Source organism: Lactuca serriola, chromosome 5 (genome assembly GCF_051521515.1).
Source record: "Lactuca serriola cultivar US96UC23 chromosome 5, Lser_US96UC23_V15, whole genome shotgun sequence".
NCBI classification, from domain to species: Eukaryota; Viridiplantae; Streptophyta; class Magnoliopsida; order Asterales; family Asteraceae; genus Lactuca; species Lactuca serriola.
Window position 1 is genome coordinate 131,212,029 of NC_136412.1, and position 23,513 is coordinate 131,235,541.

At 37.7% G+C, this 23,513-nt stretch overlaps 1 protein-coding gene across 1 annotated transcript; it reads right to left on the reverse strand.

The window, feature by feature from the left end:
* Nucleotides 1–4,747: 4,747 nt before the first annotated feature.
* On the reverse strand, nt 4,748–5,673 carry LOC145051233 (uncharacterized). Its single transcript, XM_078999332.1, has 3 exons — nt 5,612–5,673; nt 5,320–5,529; nt 4,748–4,858 (listed from the first exon to the last, which is right to left on the reverse strand). Exons 1-3 carry the CDS (start codon nt 5,642–5,644, stop codon nt 4,760–4,762), a joined length of 342 nt encoding a protein of 113 aa, XP_078855458.1. The 5' UTR covers nt 5,645–5,673; the 3' UTR covers nt 4,748–4,759.
* Nucleotides 5,674–23,513: the final 17,840 nt, after the last annotated feature.

Genomic DNA, 23,513 nt, shown 5'->3' on the forward strand with positions numbered 1-23,513 from the left:
ACTAAAATTATTAAACAACTATCGAGGACAATCTAAGTTTTACTGAAGATTGGTTGCTTGTGGACAGTTGGATGTATGGTAATGGATGGACCATATTGAAATAATTCTGAATAGAAAGGATTTTATTTAGAATGGATAGTCATATGGAAAATATGGAAATGTTTCCAAAATGGGAGTTGGATCTATGTGTAATTTAGAAATTTTTATGCACGAAGAATATTCAAAGGAATGTACTTTGAATATGAGACTTCATGGAATTGTTTTGTAATTAATCTCCAGTGAAATGTTTTGTAATATCATCTACCAAGTCTCTGTGACTTTAGTGTCTTGACATTACAAAAGGGTCATTGCATATAAGTTTAGACTCTAATGGATTCTAGAAGCGGCAAGAATTTTGTATTCTTACACTTGTGATAAGGATAAGGCAATTGTGAAATGAGCATCATTTGAAATGTGTTCAATTGATCTATTTCACAAAGGAAAGACCATAGATAAACATAGTGTGCATGCTTGGAGCATGGGATGACTATTGTTTTCATTCAAGTATTGAGTTGATTAATCGAAAAAATATACAATGAATAATGTGTAATCAATATGGTGATTAAATAATAAGAGCTTTATTTATATTAAAAAGTTTTGAAACCATATAGGATTAGAATTATTATTGTGTTTCACTTCGCATGTTTTTACTTCCCAGATAATAAGATTATTCAAACTTCCATAGTCAATCATACTTTATAAGTAAGTAATGAGGTCAGACTGTAATGAATTCGACTGTAAATTGTCTAAGTGTTTAGACATAGCACAAGTTTGTTGCAGTGTTCATGAGTATTCCTGAAATAAGATTTGAGTATTAGATTAAACCCACGCTCATCTTAATCACGTCATGGATTACATCACGAGTGATTTTGAGACGATAATATCTTATATTCTTGAAATGGAGACATATGAGTTGTAGTTGAAAAGTCGGTTGCACATTGATGATATGTAAACGCACCAGTAACTTGGTGTTATAAAATGTGTTGTTGTGTGTGGTTTGATAAGTAGATAGTACAAGCATATGAGTTGAAGTTTATCCGTTCTTTTACCCTAAAAGGGATAAAAACGATATATTTGGGCCCCTCGATGATTTAGTGATGACACCCTAAGCGCTTGGCATAGCCTAGACTAATTTGTTGTGTTCAATTGTATTCTGTTGTCAGTCGTCATAAATCGGAAATCGGGAAACAACACATAGACAGATAGAATGATTATAATCCATGTGTCATGTCAATACGATATCATGTACAATGGAGGAATATATGTTCCCTTGTGTTACTGATAAGATCAGAGTTCAACAGCGGCTTTTCAGAGCTACGATTGCTAATTGGATTCTGAAGTCATACTTGCAATAATAGTTGTTAGACTTATCCAAGTGCGAGACGGTTAGATTAGGTGTCTAAGCCCATAACTATAATTGGTATGTACTTGAGCCGATAGTAGCATGGTCCATTTGGGTTGCCTTCACTAGAGCAATTTGATTGCATATATATTTGAGAAAGAGGTTATTTGTGATTTATTAATATATTATAAGAATAATATATTAATTTAGGAATCATATTATTTAATTGGTATTGATCAGGAATTAATTTGGAATTAATTTAGTGATCAAAAGAGACTAATTAAATTAATGGGGACTGACTAAGTAAATCAGCAATACGTATAGTTTGTGTCACACCCCCGAACCAGACAGCGAAAATGTCAGGGGCTTGGGTAACTTCATTCTGATAGTATCATCACAGAGTATATAATTGAAACTTAACATCATCATCATCACACATGTAATATTACAACTGTCATTTGTTTACATCAAGTATTATATTACAATATTACATGCCAAAATATTAATAATATGATGAAAACAAAACATAACAAAATCTCCAAGTGTTCTTACTGAACGACCTGCTCAACGATTTCCTAAGAATACAAGTTAATTTAAAAGGTCAACATATATAATATAGGTGAGTTCAAAAGCATGTTTGATAAAAATGTTTTGTACTACTTTGTCAACACCAGAAAATCTGATATTTTCTAAAAAACGTATTGAAATGTTTGTGTCTGATCTTGTATTAATGCATGTGTGTTAAGTGTTGCGAGAATATAAAGATAATGAACTCCAGACAACCCGATGTTGTCTGCGTAAGAGAATGTTTGAATCTCAACACCCGAGGTTGAGTACCAGCGCGTATAGGTTACCGTGTTATCCACAAAAGATGGTTTCCCGTAAATTTAATAACGTTAATTCCTCTAAGTGAGCCCTTATAACCATACTTGATAATAACAATTTCACCTGTCATGACGTCTATTAGACGCCGACTTGTTTAAGGCACGGTTAGTCACCCTAGACTCGCCTAGTGTAACTGTAGCGAACGTCTTAGGTGTGGGGCGTCACCCCCGTATAGATCTATACACAAACTCACGCTCTCACTCCGGGAGATCTGGTTATAACTACAGGCTACCTTTGTACACTCATTTGGTGCCAAATGAAACGTCTCACAAGATCCTTAATCGAATTTACGCGAATAAACATATAAGGTATATTTCAGGCCCAAAAAACATGTAAGTGGACAACTAAGCCCCACTAAACATGTATATTATTTCCAGGTTCACTACTAGAAAAACAGCCTTTTACGACGCTCATTGCGCGTCGTAAAAGGCTCAGACGACGCGCAAATGCGCGTCAAGGAAGGCCCTGTCACAAAGAGAGACGACGCGCTTTTGCGCGTCGTCTATAGACGACGCGCATTTACGACGCTCATTTATGACGCGCAATTACGACACGCTTTTACGACATGCAATGCGTATCAAGGAAGGCCCTGTCATAAAGGAAGACGACACGCATTCGCGTGTCGTAACCTTACGACGCGCGTGTTAATGACACACAATGCGTATCAAGAAAGCCCCTCTCAAGAAAGGTCGTGTCATAAATAAAGATGACACACATTTTTGCGTATCGTAAATTTAAATGTTTAAAAAAAAATTTATAGATTTATTGATTTTTAAATTAAATTTGCATTTAATTTCTTATAATAGAAATAAAATACCATATACAAAAAATACAATCCATTGCATAATATAAAATAAAATTTCATACTCAAAAAATAAATTGCATAAGTTATAATGTCATACAAAGAATAATACGAGTAGATTAACTTGATATTGGAATACACACTTTGAGACATGCACCATTCAGACCACCATCCAGACCTTCACCCAAACACATGACCAATGATATACAAACACATGACCAAGGGTTGCATGATAACAAGATCTTCTAGAGCTTCTACTTTGTCTAATGATAAGGTGTTGTATATATAACATATCAACATCCTCAAACTCATCAAAATCCTCCTGCAGACGAAATGGTTTGTGGTGGTTTTACTGTTAGATGCTTTGTGAAAAGTGAAAACCACAAGATTCTTTTATCCTGAATTTGACAAGGTGGTATAATGGAGAGAACCTCAAAGAAACTATTGAGAAAATGTGAAAAGGAAAAAAGTATATGATGACCTAATTTCGTTCCACATAGTCACCAATGAAGTCCTTAACATCATTGACTTGTTCAGGGCTCAATTCATCATTATCCAACCTCGATTTGAGATTCCAGCTCAGACACCTAACCAATAATACGCATTGTCATATATAATGTCTAAATAGGCAACCAACGACTAAGACATGCTTGAGAGGGAAGAGTAAGAAGAAAGGAATACAAATGGAAAGATAAATGACCTTTTTACCCTTCGAAAAAGATTTGTTTAATAACTCCCAAATATTTTATATTTATTGGAAGAAAGAATAACTGACAATAACGCCCTTTTTTTAAGCCATTAAGTGCAGCACAGGCAACGTCTGTGGCTGCTTGATCCTGAAAATAACTCCCAAATATTTTATATTTATTGGAAGAAAGAATAACTGACAGTAACGCCCTTTTTTTAAATTAACTTAGGACAAGGTGCAAAAATGTTTAAAAACTGAGAATATTTACAGATTCATATTGTTTAATTTAAAGACAAAAAGGGTGATAATTACCTCATAGACACATAAACCATATCCTTTAGAGTTTCCAGTATCTATATCCTTCACAAGATCAAACCCACGCAGCGGTCTGAATCAATAAAATTCCTTAAACTTTCATTTTGTAAAAATATTTAAAAAAAAAATCATAAAATTATAAAACTATATCCCCAAAGGATTCTAGCAGCTCTCTTATCTGTACCTCAGTAAAGTAATACGGTAAACCCCCAACAAATATACGATCAGGTCCTTCAGCTCCACCAATACCACTAATTACACCAAAAAAAATCAGAGTCACAATAACAAAGAGGGGCAAAAATGTCTTTTTGACTCTCATTTACCCAGGGGTAAGCCTAGCAGCAGCTAAATTAAGGTTTGGATTTGGTTGACTGGGGCACCACCACGATAACCACCACCACCACCACATCTATGGTTCTATTACCAAAGACTACCTAGAAAAGATTCCAGAAAAATTAATAATGAAGAAACTATAGGAAGACTGAAGATCAGAACAAGAACAAGATCAAATCATGGTCCTGTATTTGAGTAATAAATAACTTCCTTTCCCAAAATTTTAAAATAAAAAATGATAAAACAAACCTCAAGAAGCTTTGGCTCGCTGTTGGAATGAAGATAATGAGACACTCTGTCCTTTTCTCTTTTTAAGCACTCCCCTGCCTGAAATTCCCAAAAAGATTCTTGCATTTTACAAAATATAATCGTTAAATATAAGTTTACTTTCAAGAAGAGGGAGACGAGAAGCTGCATCAATGTCATCTCTTCTTGGTCTTCCACTTTTTGTTGACTACAACATTTACCATCATTATCAATTCATAAATCATAAATGTTTATGTATTTACTTACTTCATCATGGTTTTTATGTGAATAAATAAAAGGTATTTCAAAAATGGCAATCTTGGTTTTTTCTACTAAAAATCAAAGTTCGACCCTAATGAATGTAAGGTTAAAATTACTAGATCCTGGTTCGTTTATGAATAAAGGGTGTTTCAAAAGTGGCAATCTTGTTTTTTGTACTAAAAAATCAAGAATTGACCAGAAAGTCAAAGTTTGACTCCAAAAAGCCAATGCCTTGACCAAAAATGGTTTCCAAAAGTCAGAATTTGACACTAATATAAGTGCAGAAATGAAAATCTTGGTCTTTTGTACTTGACCAAAAAATTTTGATGAAAAACACATCGACAAAAAAGCCAAAAGGGTTTTCATAGATGCATAATGAAAAAGTCAAAAAAGTCAGAAACTACTTACGAGTCTAATCCCCCGATAAAGAGAATTAGTGTGGAGAAAAGACCAAGATCCTTGACCAAAGTAAGGTTCATAGATGCACAACGGTTGACCTGTTCTTTCAAGCTCCCCATCATCCCTCTCATGCAAATCATTCTTATTTCTATCAGCTTTTTTCGCATTTTTGTACACTTCCTCCCATGTCCTCCTTGGTTGCTCACTTTTATCTCTCACCTACATAACAAAGGCCAAATAAGTAAATTCACATCAATCAAAATAAGGAAAAAGAGATTTTTTTCAATTTTCATCCCGTTACCTCATCGTCTTCTCTTGCCCTTCTAGCTTTCATTATCTGGTCTCTTTTTTCTTCTTCCCATAAATCGTATGTAAAGGAATCATTTGTTGGAATTTCCGAAATTACCCTTGGAGCACGGTTCCGTTGACCTTCGACTTTGTCTAACAAATTATGAATCCTCAAAGTTCTATTTACGTATTCACGATCTTCAATAGCTTCAAAAAGATGCCATTGCCACTTTGTTTTGATATCGGAGGGAATTTCCGATATTTCCCTTGGAGATGCAACTTCCGAGGGAAGGTGAAGGATGTTTTCTATCAATGAAGCATACCCTTCAATGGAATCCAAAGCCATCATGTTTTTGGCAGTGTCTTCTCCGGTTGATGCAATATTGGTAGCTAGAGATGATAGTTTTCCTTTGGAAACCACTTGTAATGTTATTTGTGTTAACGCCTTTATGTTTTCCTTTGGAAAAAGAAGCCCATTTACCCCGTGATTAACCTGAAATGTGTTATGAAATTATTAGTTTGTATACTTTGACTTTTGAAGTCAAACAAACTTTTTTCTACTTCAAAAATAATGATATGAGTCTATAGAAGTTTGACATTAATTTGTCATACATTGACTTACAAAGTCAAAAAAACTATTTTCGATTTCGAAAACGATATGAATCAGAACTTATTGAAGTTTTTGTGGAAAAAACAGTAATTAGGTTTAAGAAATACAATTAGTGGTTTAAACAAAAAAAGAATACAAGATCATATAAATTTCACCCAAATAGAAGTTTGACTGAAAAAAGTCAAAGGATAATTTGTAATAGAGATAGGTTGACTTACATATTTCTTGATTATTGGTAAGTCAGGGGCAATTATTGGTTTCTCAAGACACATTGCCCTTGTCAGAATATCAGGAAAAGATTGTTTCCAATTAGATCAAATGAGAATACGATAACAATTTCGCTGTAATGAAAAGTGGGATCATAATTTCGCTGATTTCATGGAATAGGTTTCCAATTAGGCCAAATGAGAATACGATAACAAGGACGTTGTGGGTATAATTACAATTTACAGGTGTTGTCGTTTTCATCTTCTGTAAAACTACATGAACAGGTGTGATTCCAAATAGAAAACAAATTGACCACAAGATTAGGAAAAAACTCATTTAAGAAACGAGTTGGGTGAAATTAAACGGAAAATAGAAAACAACTTCTGGTACATGTACAGATGAGAAATATATAATGTAAAATTTCAAAGAACATTGAGGAAGAGTAAAGATTAGTGAGAAAAACCTACCTCCAACGATGGATTTTCATGTGCATTCATCTTTTAGGTCACCTATTTCAATGCACTCTCATTTTAATTTTTAAAACCTGTAAGCACATACAAATTAGGGTTTTTTTGTATGGAGAAAGAGGAACGGTAGTGGTGGTGCGGTGTGCATTGCTAATGGTGATGGTGTAGTGGCTGGTGTGATGGTGGTCATAAATGAGCATTTTAGAAAGAGAGAGAGAAGGGTGGTTGCAGTGGTTTAAGAGAGGAGCAACAATGACGATTTGGAGTGGTAAGTGGTTCTAATGGTGGCGGTGCGGTCGTCTGACGTGTGAGGACCGACAATGGTGAGGGAGAGAGAGAGAGAGAAGAACGATTGAAAGAAGGTAGAGGAGAGCATGGCGGGGTTTTTAAGTTTTTTCAAAATTTCATTTCCCCCTTTCCCCCACTATTAAAGGATGGAACGCGCGTTCCATTAAAAAATATAAAGCGACATCCTTAGACGACGCGCATTTTATTATAGGTGCCCTCCGTGTTTTTTTTAGACACTAATTTAAGGGCGCGCAATAATGCGTGTCTTCTATCCTTAAATTTTTTGAAGAGATGACATTTTTCTAATGTCACTCTCCTTTGCGTAACATAGATCAATGAGCGTCGTATTTTGCGCGTCGTAAAAGGCCTTTTTTCTAGTACTGGTTCAAAAGGGATATGAAGGTATATCCTGGGCCCAATATACATGTAAAAGGGCTACTAAGGCCCATTAAACATGTATATTATTTCCAGGCCCAATAGGGATGTGAATGCCGAAATAGATCCGTGGTTGCTACGTTGGATGTTTAAGCTATGTTATTTACCAAAATGACATTAAAAGCCCACCTTTTTGTAAAATGTCATTTTTGATCCTAAAAACCTAAAATTTACAATTATGGAACATTTTTGGTAAAAATGACATTTTAGGTCCTTTAAGACCAAAGTTTGCATTTAAGGCTAGTTTTAAGTAGAAATAAAATTTTTAACTCACTTTTGTAAAAAATATCATTTTTGGCTTGGTTTTATGAAAATGTGCATTTTCGGCCCATTTATAAATAAACTTATGTTTTTGGCCCAAGTTGTAATAAATTCACATTTTCTTTTCTTCTTATAAAAAATTTGCATTTTTGGCACAACTTTGTTGAAAATGACATTTACACCCAAAAAAGTTCAAAAGTTTACAATCTTGGCCTAAAATTTCGAGAAAGCCCAAAAGAAACCCATTTATGAACTTATACACTTTTAACCCTTTTTAAGATCACAAATGCCATAAAGATTCATATTTATCAAAATACATCCTTTTTGGTCCCTTAAAACCGTGAGTTACATCAAAAATACCTCATTTTTGGTTATTTTGACATTTTTGGCCCTCTTATGGAAATTTCTTAGTTTTAAGTAACTTTGAAGTATTTTAAAACCTTTTCCTTGCATAATAAGTTGAGATAAGTGTTATGTTCTACAAATATCATCACATTTTAGTAGATGTTCAAGTTCATGGAGTTTATAACACATAATCACACATATATCAAGAAAAACACACAATATCATGCATACACACAACGATCTACACAAACAACTTGTATTCTCCCCCAAAACATAGTAAAAACCAAAAATAGGGGGTATGAACTCACCTTGCTTTGGAGATTTTGGTTTTGGAGGGAAATTTGGAAGAGTTTATGGCCTAGCTCACTTCTTTGAAGAGATCTTCAAATTCTAAGTATGAAGCTTGTAGAGATCTTCTTGTATACTCTCAAACTCACGAAATTTTGGAAGGAATGGAGGGATTTTTGCTTGAACTTCTTGGAGGAATATAGTAACCAGAATTGAAAGTGAAGGTGGTGGTGGGAGACCCTTGGCCAAGAGACAAATAAGAGGGAGAAAAGAGAGAAGTAAGATGTGATGTTGCATAAAAACATGAGATTAGCATGGAGATTTGTTGGATAATTGCATGGAAATCCACCTTTTAAACATGAGGTGGGACTCTCTAGTTATTCCATTGTTTTTTTTTCTCTAGCCGAGAATGGGGGAAAGGAAAAGAGAAGGGAAAAAGCTTGGGCCATGCTTGCTTATATTCAATATTATGAGCCCCATGTTGAGAAATTTTGGCACATGATGAAAAAGTGAGACATTTTAGGCCCAATAAGGCCCAAAATGTTATGGTTTGATGAATATGGGTACAATTAGAGCCCAAAAGGGGTTCCTTGGCCCAAAATAATCAAATGAAAAGTTTACTGGCCCATTAGGTCCAGTAAGACGATCCTGGTCTATACTGAGTTTGAACTAAAACAATTGCGAATCCAGAACCGACAATTGAGTATTTGAGATTTATTAAACTAGGTTTTCGACTTCACTCAGGAGTTTTGATTTAGATGAATGTTTTTGATTGAGCATAGTACATGATATTCACTTAGATTACAATTTTTACGAGGGTTGATGTTTACATGAAAACAGAATTCCCTAGCTAAAATGGTAGTTGTGACATCATCCCCCGTTAGAGGAAATTTCGTCCCAAAATTCATTTCAAAGGTAGGATTATGAATGAGAGAATAAGTAAGGGTACTTCTATTTCATCTAGTATTTGCATTCCCCTGTGAATTCCGGTCCACGCTTAACGTTTCATCGAACCTTCACAATTGGTATGCGACTTTGTTTAATACGCTTCACTTCCATATCCATTACCTCAACCGGTTCCTAGACGAATAGGAGATTCTCGTTTATTTCGATCTCTTCTAGAGGAATGACAAGGGTTTCATCTGTTAAGCACTTTTTCAAATTGGAGACGTGGAACATGGATTGTACATTGTTGAGCACCACAGGTAGCTACAACTTGTATGCCACCGGACCAATTCGGGCAAGAATCTCGAACAGCCCGACGTATCGCGGATTTAGTTTTCCCTGTTTCCGAAAAGTGAGGGGTGAGAAGTTTGCGAAAGGAAAGTGCATGTATTTAGTATTCCAAATACTCCTATAGTATTTTTAATTGTTTATGTTTGAGTTCCTTAAAGGCTCTTTGGTTACAAGGTTGGTTAGTTTCCAGACATATGTTGGCCGTATTTTGAATAAATATAGTTGATCAGGCTCTATTTATCCCCAATACGACTACATAACTGTCCGGGTTTAACCACGGTGTTCAGTTTCTTCCAAAGACATTTATAGTTATATTATTAGTGCACACCTATGTATTATTTTATTCAGAGTGTTTTAGTCCCATTGTAATTTATAGTTGCATATCTTGTATGATTAGATATTCCAGTTCACTATAAACAATGTTCTAATACCAATCTGTCACACCCCCAAACCAGACGGCGGAAACATTCGGGGGCTTGGGTAACTTCATTCTGATAGTATCATCACAGAGTATATAATTGAAACTAACATCATCATCATCACACATGTAATATTACAACTGTCATTTATTTACATCAAGTATTGTATTACAATATTACATAAGAAAATATCAAGAAAATGATGAAAACAAAACATAACAAAATGTCCAAGTGTTCTTGTTGACCGACCTGCTCAATGATTTCCTGAGAATACAAGTTAATTTAAAACGTCAACATATATAATGCTGGTGAGTTCGTAAGCATGTTTGATAAAAATGTTTTGTACTACTTGTCAACACCAGAAAATCGAATATTTTCTGAAAATCGTTTTGAAATATTTGTGTCTAATCTTGTATTAATGCATGTGTGTTAAGTGATGCGAGAATATAAAGATAATGAACTCCAGACAACCCGATGTTGTCTGCGTAAAAGAATGTTCGAATCTCAACACCCGAGGTTGAGTACCAACGCATATAGGTTACCGTGTTATCCAAAAAAAAATGGTTTCCCGTAAATTTTATAATGTTAATGCCTCTAAGTAAGCCGTTATAACCATACTTGATAATGACAATTTCACCTGCCATGACGTCTATTAGACGCCGACTTGTTTAAGGTACAGTTTGTCACCCAAGATTGGCCTAGTCTAACTGTAGCGAACAGCTCAGGTGTGGGGCATCACCCCCATATAGATCTATACACAAACTCACGCTCTCACTCTAGGAGAATCTGATTATAACTACACGCTATGTTTGTACACTCATTTGTTGCCAAACAAAACGTCACACTAGATCCTTAATCGAATTTACGCGAATAAACATATAAGGTATATTCCAGGCCCAATAAACATGTAAGTGGACAACTAAGGCCCACTAAACAAGTATATTATTTCTAGGCTCAAAAGGAATATGAAGGTATATCCCGTGCCCAATATACATGTAAAAGGGCTACTAAGGCCCATTAAAAATGTATATTATTTCCAGTCACAATAAGGATGTGAATGTCGAAATAGATCCTATAGTATTTTTATTGAGCATAGTACATGATATCCACTTAGATTACAAGTTTTACGAGAGTTGATGTTTACATGAAAACATAATTTCTTAGCTAAAAATGCTAGTTGTGACATCATCCCCCCGTTAGAGGGAATTTCATCCCGAAATTCTTTTTGAAGGTAGGATTATGAATGAGAGAATAAGTGAGGGTACTTCTATTTCATCTGGTCTTCACGTTCCGTGTGAATTCCAGTCCACGCTTACCGTTTCATCGACCATTCACAATTGGTATGCGACTCTGTTTCATACGCTTCACTTCCCTATCCATTACCTCAACCGGTTCCTCGACGAATAGGAGATTCTCATTTATTTAGATCTGTTCCAGAGGAATGACAAGGGTTTCCTCTGTTAAGCACTTTTTTCAAATTCGAGAGGTGGAACACAAGGTTTTCGTTGTTGAGCTCTGCAGTTAGCTGCAGCTTGTATATCACCAAACCAATTCAGGAAAGAATATCGAATGGCCCGATGTACCGTGGCTTTAGTTTTCCCCTTTTCCCAAAACGAATCATCCTTTTCTAGGGAGAGACCTTTAATAGTACTCGATCTCGGACTCGGAATTCCAAAGACTTTTGTCGTTTGTCAGCACAACTCTTTTTTCGGTCTCGCGATGCTTGGAGTCGAACCATGATTAGGAATATCTTTTCCGTTTTTTCTCGAATGATTTTTGACCCTGTAAGAGTGCTTCTTGTTGATTTCCCTTTTTCCAGTTGGGTGTCACCCACCTCAGCCCAGCAGAGAGGCGATCTACACTTGCGACCATACAAAGCCTCAAAATGAGCAACCTTTATGCTTGTCTGATTGTTGCTTTTGTATGAGAACTCAATTGAAGGCAAGTGGATATCCCAAGATTTGCCAAAATCGATCACATTGGGTCGGAGCATGTCTTCAAATGTTTGAATGGTTCTCGCAATTTGGCCATCGGTTGGCGGGTGGTAGGCAGTGCTCATGTCTAATTGTGTTCCCATTTCCTTCTGGAGCGACTACCAAAACCATGAAGTAAACCTACTATCCCGATCCGATATAATATATACTGGAACTCCATGAAGTCTCATGATCTCTTTTATGTAGATTCGTTTTAGTATTTCCATATTGTATGTTTCTTTTATTGGCAGGAAATGGGCGGATTTGGTTCGCCTATCGACAATCACCCAGATAGCTTCCAATCTATCTGTTGTCTTAGGTAAGTTGCTTATGAAGTCCATGTTAATCCTTTCCCATTTCCTCTCGGGTATCACTGGTTATTGTAATAACCCCGAGGGCTTCTGATATTCCACTTTCACTTTGGCACAAGTGAGACACTTGCCCACGTAAGTGGCAATCTCTGCCTTCATATTTGTCCACCAATAATGTTGCTTAATGTCCAGGTACATTTTATATGAACCTGGAAGGACGGAATATCGCGTTTTATGAGCCTCGTTCATGACTATCTCTCTGAATCCCACAAAATTAGGGACCCAGATTCTATTCATGAAGTAGTAAGTTCCGTCCTCCTTGGCTTCAAGGTTTTTATGCATCCCACACAGCGCTTCATTTGAGGCATTTTTCGGCTTCAATGCATCTGATTGGGCTCCCTTGAAATGTGAGGTTAGGTGGGAGTGGATGGTTATCGATAATGTCTTCACCCGGCGACCTGAGTATTCTTTCCTACTCCGGGCATCAGCTACCACGTTAGTCTTGCCAGGATGGTACTTAATCTCGCATTCATAGGCATTTAGCAGTGCAACCCACCTTCGTTGCCTCATGTTCAGCTCCTTTTGGTTTAGAATGTGTCGGAGGATTTTGTGATCCATGAATATGGTACACTTTGTACCGTAGAGGTAGTGTCTCCAAATCTTTAGGGTGAAGACCGCAGCTCCCAGCTCGAGATCATGGGTGGTGTAATTTACTTCATGTGTCTTCAATTGTCTGGATGTGTAAGCTATCACCTTTCCATGCTACATGAGAACACAGCCTAACCCTTGGTTCGAAGCATCGCAATATACAACGAGTCTTTGATTCCCTCCGGTAAAGACAGTACTGGTGCACTATAGAGGGCTCACTTCAAGGTTTGGAAGGCAGCTTCTTGCTGGTATGCCTAGTTCAAAGATACACCTTTTTGTGTCAAGGTTGTAAGGGGCTTGACTATCTTGGAAAAGTTCTGGATAAATCATCGGTAGTAGCCTACGAGACCCAAGAATTGTCGAATTTCTATTGGTGTCTTTGGAATTGCCCAGCCTTCAATGGCCTTGATCTTGGAAGTATCTCCGTGAATCCCTTCCTTACTGACTACATGACCCAAGAAATTTACACAACGAATCCATAACTCGCATTTAGGGATTTTTGCATATCATCTTTCGGCTCTTAGAGTTTCCAAGATTTGACAGAGATGTTGATCACGCTCCTCCTTGCTTCGGGAGTATATGAGGATGTCATCGATGAAGATGATTACGAAATTATCGAGGATTGGGCGGCAAATTCGATTCATGAGGTCCATAAATGCGGCAGCGGCATTTGTTAGACCGAGGGGCATCACAGCAAATTTGTAATGAACGTATCGAGTTCGAAAAGCAGTTTTTGGTATGTCCTCTTCTCGGACTCGTAGCTTATGATAACCGGATCTTAGATCAATTTTGGAGAAGTAACTAGCTCCTTGAAGCGGGTCAAATAGATCGTCAATCCGAGGGAATGGGTACCGGTTTTTGACCATACGCTTATTCAATTCCCTATAATTGATGCACATTCTGAAGGATCCGTCCTTCTTTTTGACAAACAAGACCGGAGCTCCCCAGGGTGAGAAGCTTGGTCTGATGAATCCTTTGCTCAACAATTCACTTAATTAACTGGATAACTCCTACATTTTGGTGGGAGGGAACCTGCAGGGTGACTTGGCAATTGATGTGGCTCCTGGTACGAGGTCGATTCGAAATTCAACCTGTCTCTTTGGGGGTATTCCCGGAAGGTCTTTAGGAAATACATCCGGGAAGTCGCATGCCACTGGGATGTCTTTAATGTTTATTTATTATTTGGCTTTGTTCACAACAAAAGCGTGGAAAGCATAGTTCTTCTTGTACAGGCACTTCTGTGCCTTGATGCACGAGATAAGACGAAGATTGGCGCCAGGCTTATCACCATAGATCATTAGGGTTTCGTGATTGGGGAGGTGAAGGCAAATGGCCTTCTCGTGATACATAATATCAGCACAGTGGGGGCTTAACCAATCCATTTCGATTATCACATCAAAACTCCAAATATTTACAGGCATCAAATCTATTTGAAAGGAATGGTTGTTTAGTGTTAATGTGCACCCTACATAAACATCTTTAGTTTTTTCGATTTTCCCATTAGCCATCTCGACCGTGAAGGCTTCGTTTAGCTTTTGGGGTTGTTGGTTTAGTAAATGTTCAAATTTATTACTAACAAAGCTCCGCTCGGCTCCGCTATCGAATAAGATGCATGCGAAAATGCTTTTAAGTAGGAACGTACCGGTAACAACCGTCGGGTCTTGAATTGCTTCCACTTGACCCAACATCAGGATCATTCCTGATCCTTCTGCTCCTTGGTTGTTGTCCTTGGCACAATCGCATCTGAAATGGCCAGTTCCTCCACATCCATAACAAGTGTGATTAGCCCTAGCATTATTGTTGTTGTTATTGTTGTTGCGGTTCTTGTTGTTGGTGGTGTTGTTGTTGTTGTGGTTTGGCTATTGGTTCGGTTAGGGTTGAGATCTGCAGTATGGCCCTTTCGATTGTAACTTGAACACTGCACATCTCTACATTCTCGATAATGGTGAAAAGTTCATTTGTTACACTTGGGCGGGGTTCCCGAGTATTGCCTGGTAGTAGTTTGCGTATTTGAGGTTGGAGCATGTTGTGTTGAGGCAACCTCAGCGGTAGAAGTGTGGACTTCTATAGTTTGCTTCTTTTTTGATGACTCTTGGCTTTGTCATCCCTTCATTTGTGGTCTTTGCTCTTCTTGTTATCTTTTCCCTCTTTCTTGACTTCAGTCTCCCCATTTTTGACACCCTTCTTGTTGCCATGGTCATATAACTTCTTGGCTAGTCTTTTAGCACTGTCATACATTTTCGGTTTTGTTGTGATTACATGTCATTGAATTGGATAGGTCAATCCCTAAATGAATCATTCAATCAACTTTCCTTAAAACGTGATCATGCCTGGACACAGGAGGGATAACTCACTAAACCTCGAGGTGTAAGCATCGATGTCGTAGTTCTAAACTGTGAGATTCCACAGCTCTTGCTCCATTTTATGGATCTCTCCTCTTGGACAGTATTCCGCCATAAGAATTTCTTTAAGCTCCACCCATGGCATAGCATTTTCCATAGGGAGTGCCATGGCCTCCACGTGAGCATTCCACCAGAAAATCGCATGGTCGAAAAATGTGCAGGCTAAAAACTTTACCTTGCACTCTTTGGGAGATCCGCAGATCTCGAATACTAATTCAACCTTCTTTATCCATCGCTTTAGGGTTATCACGCTTCCCGTCCCGTTAAAGGTTCGAGGCTTGGCTTTCGTGAAATCTGTGTAAGTACAGACCTTTGTAGGTCCTAGGTTCATCCCCTGGTTTGAACTTCTGGCTCCTTGCCCATTACCTCCTTCGTTATTCCCATTGGGAATCTGTGCCAGTGTTGTAGTGACCACAGCTGACACCGCCGCTTGGAACACAACTGATTTTGTCTCCGGTTGTGTTGGTGTCGTGTTGTTTCCCCGATTTAGTGTTTGAGGCATCTTTCTATCATGGAATAGAAAGATGTTGAGTATTTAGTGCATTCTATTTCCGCGATTCTTCAATTAAAGAACAGTTTCGGTGATAGGGTTGTGCGTGTAAATGAATGCATATGATTAACATGAAATAAAAGTAATAGAACACATAACAGATAACCACATCATGAGAAAATATATAAATAACTTCTTTCATTGATAATAATCTTTTGGATACATGAAAACTTGCCTATATATGGCATACAATACATGAAAGGAAATAAAATACAACAACGTAACAACCCCATGAGTAGTGTAATCACTTAATCATGTAGTCGGTAGTACATAGAGTAGTACATAAAGGAAAATCATACTGGTAGTGGTAGATGAAACCGATCCTAGGAGCGGCGGGGAGGGTCTGGTGGTGAAATCACATGCCAAAGTGTCGTGCCACGAGTTCAGCCATCTCGCTCATCTCCCTAGCAACCTCATACCTCTCATGCTCTGCTTGCACAACTCGAGCTTCTGCTGCTAAAAGTTGTTGTCGAAGGGTGGCAACCTCCTCCTCTAAGGATTGATTCCGATCGATGAGATCCCTCGGTGCTATGGGGTGGTCCTGCATCACCTCTGAAGTAGAAGGCTCGCTGGCTACTTCATTTCCCCATCTTCCTCCATACCCTCGTCAAGTTCGAACTCATAGTCAGTCTCCACGTATTCCTCAGGTCCTACACCTGGATCTGCCTCCTGACCCATAACAGGTTCTCCTTCAATCAACTCATTGGCCACCAGGGCCTGATAATAAAGGATACCTTGTTGGAATTCTTCCATGACGACTGCGCGAGAAACTGAGGGGTGAGACGTGTGCGTAACGAAAGTGCATGTAGTTAGTATTCCAAATACTCCTATCGTATTTTTAATTGTATATGTTTGAGTTCCTTAAAGGCTCTTTGGATACAAGGTTGGTTAGTTTCCGGATTCACTGCCCACCTTGATCACTCCCAAACACATGTTGGCCGTATTTTGAACAAATATAGTTGTTCAGGCTCTATTTATCCGCAATACGACTACATAACTATCCGGGTTTACCCACGGTGTTCAATTTCTTCCAAAGACTTTTATATTTATAGTAGTAGTGCACACCTAGGTATTATTTAATTTAGAGTGTTTTAGTCCCATTGTAATTTATAGTTGCATATCTTGTATGATTAGATATGTCAGTTCACTATAAACAATGCTCTGATACCAATCTGTCATACCCCCGAACCAGAGGGCGGAAACGTCCGGGGGCATGGGTGAGTTCATTCTGATAGTATCATCACAAAGTACATAATAGAAACTTAACATCATCATCATCACACATGTAATATTACAACAGTCATTCGTTTACATCGAGTAATGTATTACAATATTAGACGCCAAAATATCAAGAATATGATGAAAACAAAAGTTAACAAAATGTTAAAGTGTTCTTGTTGACCGACCTGCTCAACGATTTCCTGAGAATACATGTTAAATTAAAACGTCAACATATATAATGTTGGTGAGTTCATAAGCATGGTTGATAAAAATATTTTGTACAACTTTGTCAACACTAGAAAATCCAATATTTTCTAAAAAACATTTTGAAATGTTTGTGTCTGATCTTGTATTAATGCATGTGTGTTAAGTGTTGCGAGAATATAAAGAGAACGAACTCCAGACAACCCGATGTTGTCAACGTAAGACAATATTGGAATCTCAACACCTGAGGTTGAGTACCAGTGCGTATAGGTTACCATGTTATCCACAAAAGATGGTGTCCCGTTAATTTTATAACGTTAATTCCTCTAAGTGAGCCGTTATAACCATACTTGATAATGACAATTTCACCTGTCATGACATCTATTTGATGCTGACTTGTTTAAGGTACGGTTTGTCACCCTAGATTGGCCTAGTCTAACTGTAGCAAACAGCTTATGTGTGCCCATATAAATCTATACACAAACTCACTCTCTCACTCCGAGAGACTCTGGTTATAACTACCTGCTACGTTTGTACACTCATTTGGTGCCAAACGAAATGTCACACTAGATCCTTAATCGAATTTACGTGAATAAACATAGAAGGTATATTCTAGCCCCAATAAACATGTAAGTGGACAACTAAGGCCCACTAAACATGTATATTATTTCTAGGCTCAAAAGGAATATGAAGGTATATCTCGGGCCCAATATACATGTAAAAGGGCTACTAAGGCCCATTAAACATGCATATTATTTCCAAGCCTATTAAGGATTTGAATGCCGAAATAGATCTGTGGTTTGTTACTTGGTTGTTTAAGCTATGTTGTTTACCAAAATGACATAAAAAGCCTACCTTTTTGTAAAACGTCATTTTTGGTCCTAAAAATTGAAAAATTTCAATTATGGCACATTTTTGGTAAAAATGACATTTTAGGTCCTTTAAGGCCAAAGTTTGCATTTAAGGCTAGTTTTAAGTAGATATAACCTTTTTAACTTACTTTTGTCAAAAATATCATTTTTGTCTTGGTTTTATGAAAATGTGCAATTTCGACCCATTTATACATAAATTTATCTTTTTGGCCCAAGTTGAAATAAATTCACATTTTCGTTTCTTCTTATCAAAAATTTGCATTTTTGGCACAAATTTGTTGAAAACGATATTTTAGCCCACAAAAGTCCAAAAATTAACAATCTTGGCCTAAAAATTCGAAAAATCCCAAAAGAAGCCTACTTATGAACTTTTACACTTCTAACCCTTTTTAAGATCACAAATCCCATAAAAATGCATATTTATCAAAATACATCCTTTTTGGTCCCTCAAAACTGTGCGTTACATCAAAAATACCTCATTGTCGGTTATTTTGACACTTTTGGCCCTCTTATGCAAATTTCTTAGTTTTAAGTAACTGAAGTATTTTAAAACCTTTTCTTTGCATAATAAGTTGAGATAAGTGTTATGTTCTACAAATATCATCACATTTTAGTAGATCTTCAAGTTCACGGAGTTTATAGCACATAATCACACATATATCAAGAAAAACACACAAAATCATGCATACACACATATATCTACACAAAACAACTTGTATTCGCCCCCAAAATATAGTAAAAACCAAAAATAAGGGGTATGAACTCACCTTTCTTTGGAGATTTTGGTTTTGGAGGGATATTTGGTAGATTTTATGGCTTAGCTCACTTCTTTGAAGAGATGTTCAAATTCTAAGTATGAAGCGTGGAGAGATCTTCTTGTATACTCTCAAAACCATGAAATTTTGGAAGGAATGGAGGGATTTTTTCTTGAAGTTCTTGGAGGAATGTAGTAAATATAGTTGAAAATGAAGGTGGTGGTGGGAGACCCTAGGCCAAGAGATAGATAAGAGGGAGACAAGTAAGAAGTATGATGTATTGTTGCATAGAAACATGAGATTAGCATGGAGATTTGTTGGATAATTGCATGAAAAACCACCTTATAAAAATGAGGTGGCATTCTCTAATTATTCCATTGTTTTTTTTTATCTAGTTGAGAATGGGAAAAAGAAAAACAGAAGGGAAAAAGCTTGGGCCATGCTTGCTTATATTTGATATTATGAGGCCTAAGTTGAGAATTTTTGGCCCACGATCACAAAGTGAGACATTTTAGGCCCAATAAGGGCCATAAGAAGTCATATGGCCCAAAATGCTATGGTTTGATGAATGCGGGTCCAATTTGAGCCCAAATGGGGCTCCCTGGCCCAAAATAATCAAATGAAAAGTTTACTGGCCCATTAGGCCCAATAAAAGGGTCATGTTCCATAGTAAGTTTGAACCGGAACATTAGGGTTTCAAACACACAATTGAGTATTTGAGATGTATTAAATTAGGTTTTGGACTTCACTCAGGAGTTTTTATTTAAATGGATGTTTTTTTATTGAGCATAGTACATGATATCAACTTAGATTACAAGTTTTACGGAGTTGGTGTTTACATGAAAGCAAAATTTCCTAGCTAAAAATGCTAGTTGTGACATCATCCCCCCGGTAGAGGGAATTTTGTCCCGAAATTCTTTTCAAAGATAGGATTATGGATGAGAGAATAAGTGAGGGTACTTTTATTTCATTTGTTCTTCATGTTCCCATGTGAATTCCAATCCATGCTTAGTGTTTCATCGACCATTCACAATCGGTATGCGACTCTGTTTCATACGCTTCACTTCCTTATCCATTAGCTTAACCAGTTCCTCGACGAACACGAGATTATCGTTTATTTCAATCTCTTCTAGAGGAATGACAAGGGTTTCATCTATTAAGCACTTTTTCAAATTCAAGACGTGGAATACGTGGTGTACCTTGTTGAGCTCCGCAAGTACCTACAGCTTGTATGCCAACGGACTAGTTCGGGCAAGAATCTCGAATGGCCGGATGTACCGTGGATTTACTTTTCCTCGTTTCCCAAAACGGATCATCCCTTTCTAAGGAGAGACCTTTAACGGATCATCCCTTCCACGTTTCCCAAAACGGATCATCCCGTTTTATTGAGCATAGCACATGATATCAACTTATATTACAAGTTTTATGAGAGTTGATGTTTACACGAAAACAGAATTTCCTAGTGAAAAATGCTAGTTGTGACATCATCCCCCCGCTAGAGGGATTTCTTCTTGAAATTCTTTTCAATGATAGGATTATGAATGAGAGAATAAGTGAGGTTACTTCTATTTCATATGTTCTTCATGTTCTCATGTGAATTCCAGTCTACGCTTAGTGTTTCATCGACCATTCACAATCGGTATGCGACTCTGTTTCATACGCTTCACTTCCCTATCCATTACCTCAACGAGTTCCTCGACGAACAGGAGATTCTCGTTTATTTCAATCTCTTCCAGAGGAATGACAAGGGTTTCATCTGTTAAGCACTTTTTTCAAATTCGAGACGTGGAACATGGGGTGTACGTTGTTGAGCTCCGCAGGTACCTGCAACTTGTATGCCAGCAGACCAATTCAGGTAAGAATCTCAAATGGCCTCATGTACCATGGATTTAGTTTTCCTTGTTTCCCAAAACAGATCATCCCTTTCTAGGGAGAGACCTTTAATAGTACTTGATCTCCGACTTGGAATTCCAAAGGCTTTCGTCGTTTGTCAGCATAACTCTTTTGTCGGTATCGCAATGCTTGGAGTCGAGCCTTGATTTGGATTATCTTTTCTGTTGTTTCTCGCATGATTTCTCGCCCTGTAAGAATGCTTCTTTGTGATTGCCCTTTTGCCAGCTGGGTGTCACCCACCTCAGCCCAACAGAGTGGCGATTTGCACTTGCAACCATATAAAGCCTCAAAAGAGCAACCTTTATGCTTGTGTGATTGTTTTTGTTGTATGAGAACTCAATTAAAGGCAAGTGGATATCCCAATATTTGCCAAAATTGATCACATAGGCTCGGAGTATGTCTTCAAGTGTTTGAATGGTTCTCTCAATTTTGCCGTCGTTTTGCAGGTGGTAGGCAGTGCTCATGTCTAATTGTGTTCCCATTGCCTTCTGAAGCGACTGCCAAAACCGTGATGTAAACCTACTATCTCGATCCGATATAATAGATATTGGCACTCCATGAAGTCTCACGATCTCTTTTATGTAGATTCATTTTAATCTTTCCATCTTGTATGATTCTTTTATTGGCAGGAAATGGGCAGATTTGGTTAACATATCAACAATCACCTAGATAGCTTCCAATCCGTCTGTTGTCTTAGGTAATTTGGTTATGAACTCCATGGTAATCCTTTCCCATATCCACTCGGGTATCACTGGTTATTATAATAACCCCGAGGGATTCTGATATTCCACTTTCACTTTGGCACAGGTGAGCACTTGCCCACGTAAGTGGCGATCTCTAGCTTCAAATTTGGCCACCAATAATGTTGCTTAATGTCCAGGTACATTTTATCCGAACCTAAATGGACGGAGTATCGCGTTTTATGAACCTCGTTCATGACTATCTCTATGTATCCCCCAAATTTAGGGACCTAGATTCTATTCATGAAGTAGTAAGTTCCGTCCTCCTTGGCTTCAAGGTTTTTATCCACCCAATGTATGGTTTCATTTGGGACATTTTCCGGCTTCAGTGCATCTGATTGGGCTCCCTTGATTTGTAAGGTTAGGTGGGAGTGGATGGTTATCGATAATGTCATCACCCGGCGACCTGAGTATTCTCTCCTACTCCGGGCATCGGCTACCACGTTAGCCTTGCTAGGGTGGTACTTGATCTTGCATTTATAGTCATTTAACAGCTCAACCCACCTTTGTTGCCTCAAGTTCAGCTCCTTTTGGTTTAGAATGTGCTGGAGGCTTTTTTGATCCATGAATATGGTGAACTTTTTACCTTAGAGGTAGTGCCTCCAAATGTTTAGGGCGAAGACCACATCTCCCTGCTCAAGATCATGGGTGGTGTAATTTACTTCATGCGTCTTCAGTTGTCTGGATGTGTAAGCTATCACCTTTCCATGCTACATGAGGACACAACCTAACCCTTGGTTCGAAGCACCTCAATATACTACGAAGTCTTCGGTTCCCTCCAATAAGGACAACACAGGTGCACTACAGAAGGTTCACTTCAAGGTTTGGAAGGTAGCTTCTTGCTTGTCCTCCCAGTTGAAAGATACACCTTTTTTGTGTCAAGGTGGTGAGGGGTTTCACTATCTTGGAAATGTTCTGGACAAATCTTCGGTATTAGCCTGCGAGACGCAAGAATTGTCAATTTTCTGTTGCTGTCTTCGGAACCGCCCAGCCTTCAATGGCCTTGATCTTGGAAGTATCTATGCGAATCCCTTCTTCACTGACTACATGACCCAAGAAATTTACACTGCGAATCCAGAACTCACATTTAGAGAGTTTTCCATATAATCTTTCGACTCTTAGAGTTTCCAAGATTTGACGGAGATGTTGATTGTGCTCCTCCTTGCTTCGGGAGTATATGAGGATGTAATCAATAAAGACGATTACGAAATTATCGAGGAATGGGCGGCATACTCGATTCATGAGGTCCATAAATGCGGCGGGGACATTTGTTAGACCGAAGGGCATCACAAGAAATTCGTAATGACCGTACACTACTATAAAAACATCCTTTTACGACACTCGTTACGCATCGTAAAAGGCTCAGATGAAGCGCAAATACGTGTCAAGGAAGGCCCTGTTTTACGCGTCGTCTATAGACGACGCGCATTTACGATGCTTATTCACGACGCGCGTTTACGACACGCAATGCATATCAAGAAAGGCCCTGTCATAAAGGAAGACGACACGCATTCCCATGTCGTAACCTTACGACACGCGTGTTAATGACACACAATGCGTATCAAGAAAGCCCCTGTCAAGAAAGGCCATGTCATAAATGAAGATGACACACATTTTTTAGTATCATAATTTTAAATGTTTAAAAAAAATATTATTTATAGATTTACTAATTTTCAAATTAAATTTGTATTTAATGTTTCATAATAAAAAATAAAATACCATATACAAAAAATACAATCCATTGCATAATATAAAATAAAATTTCATACACAAAAAATAAAATAAATTGC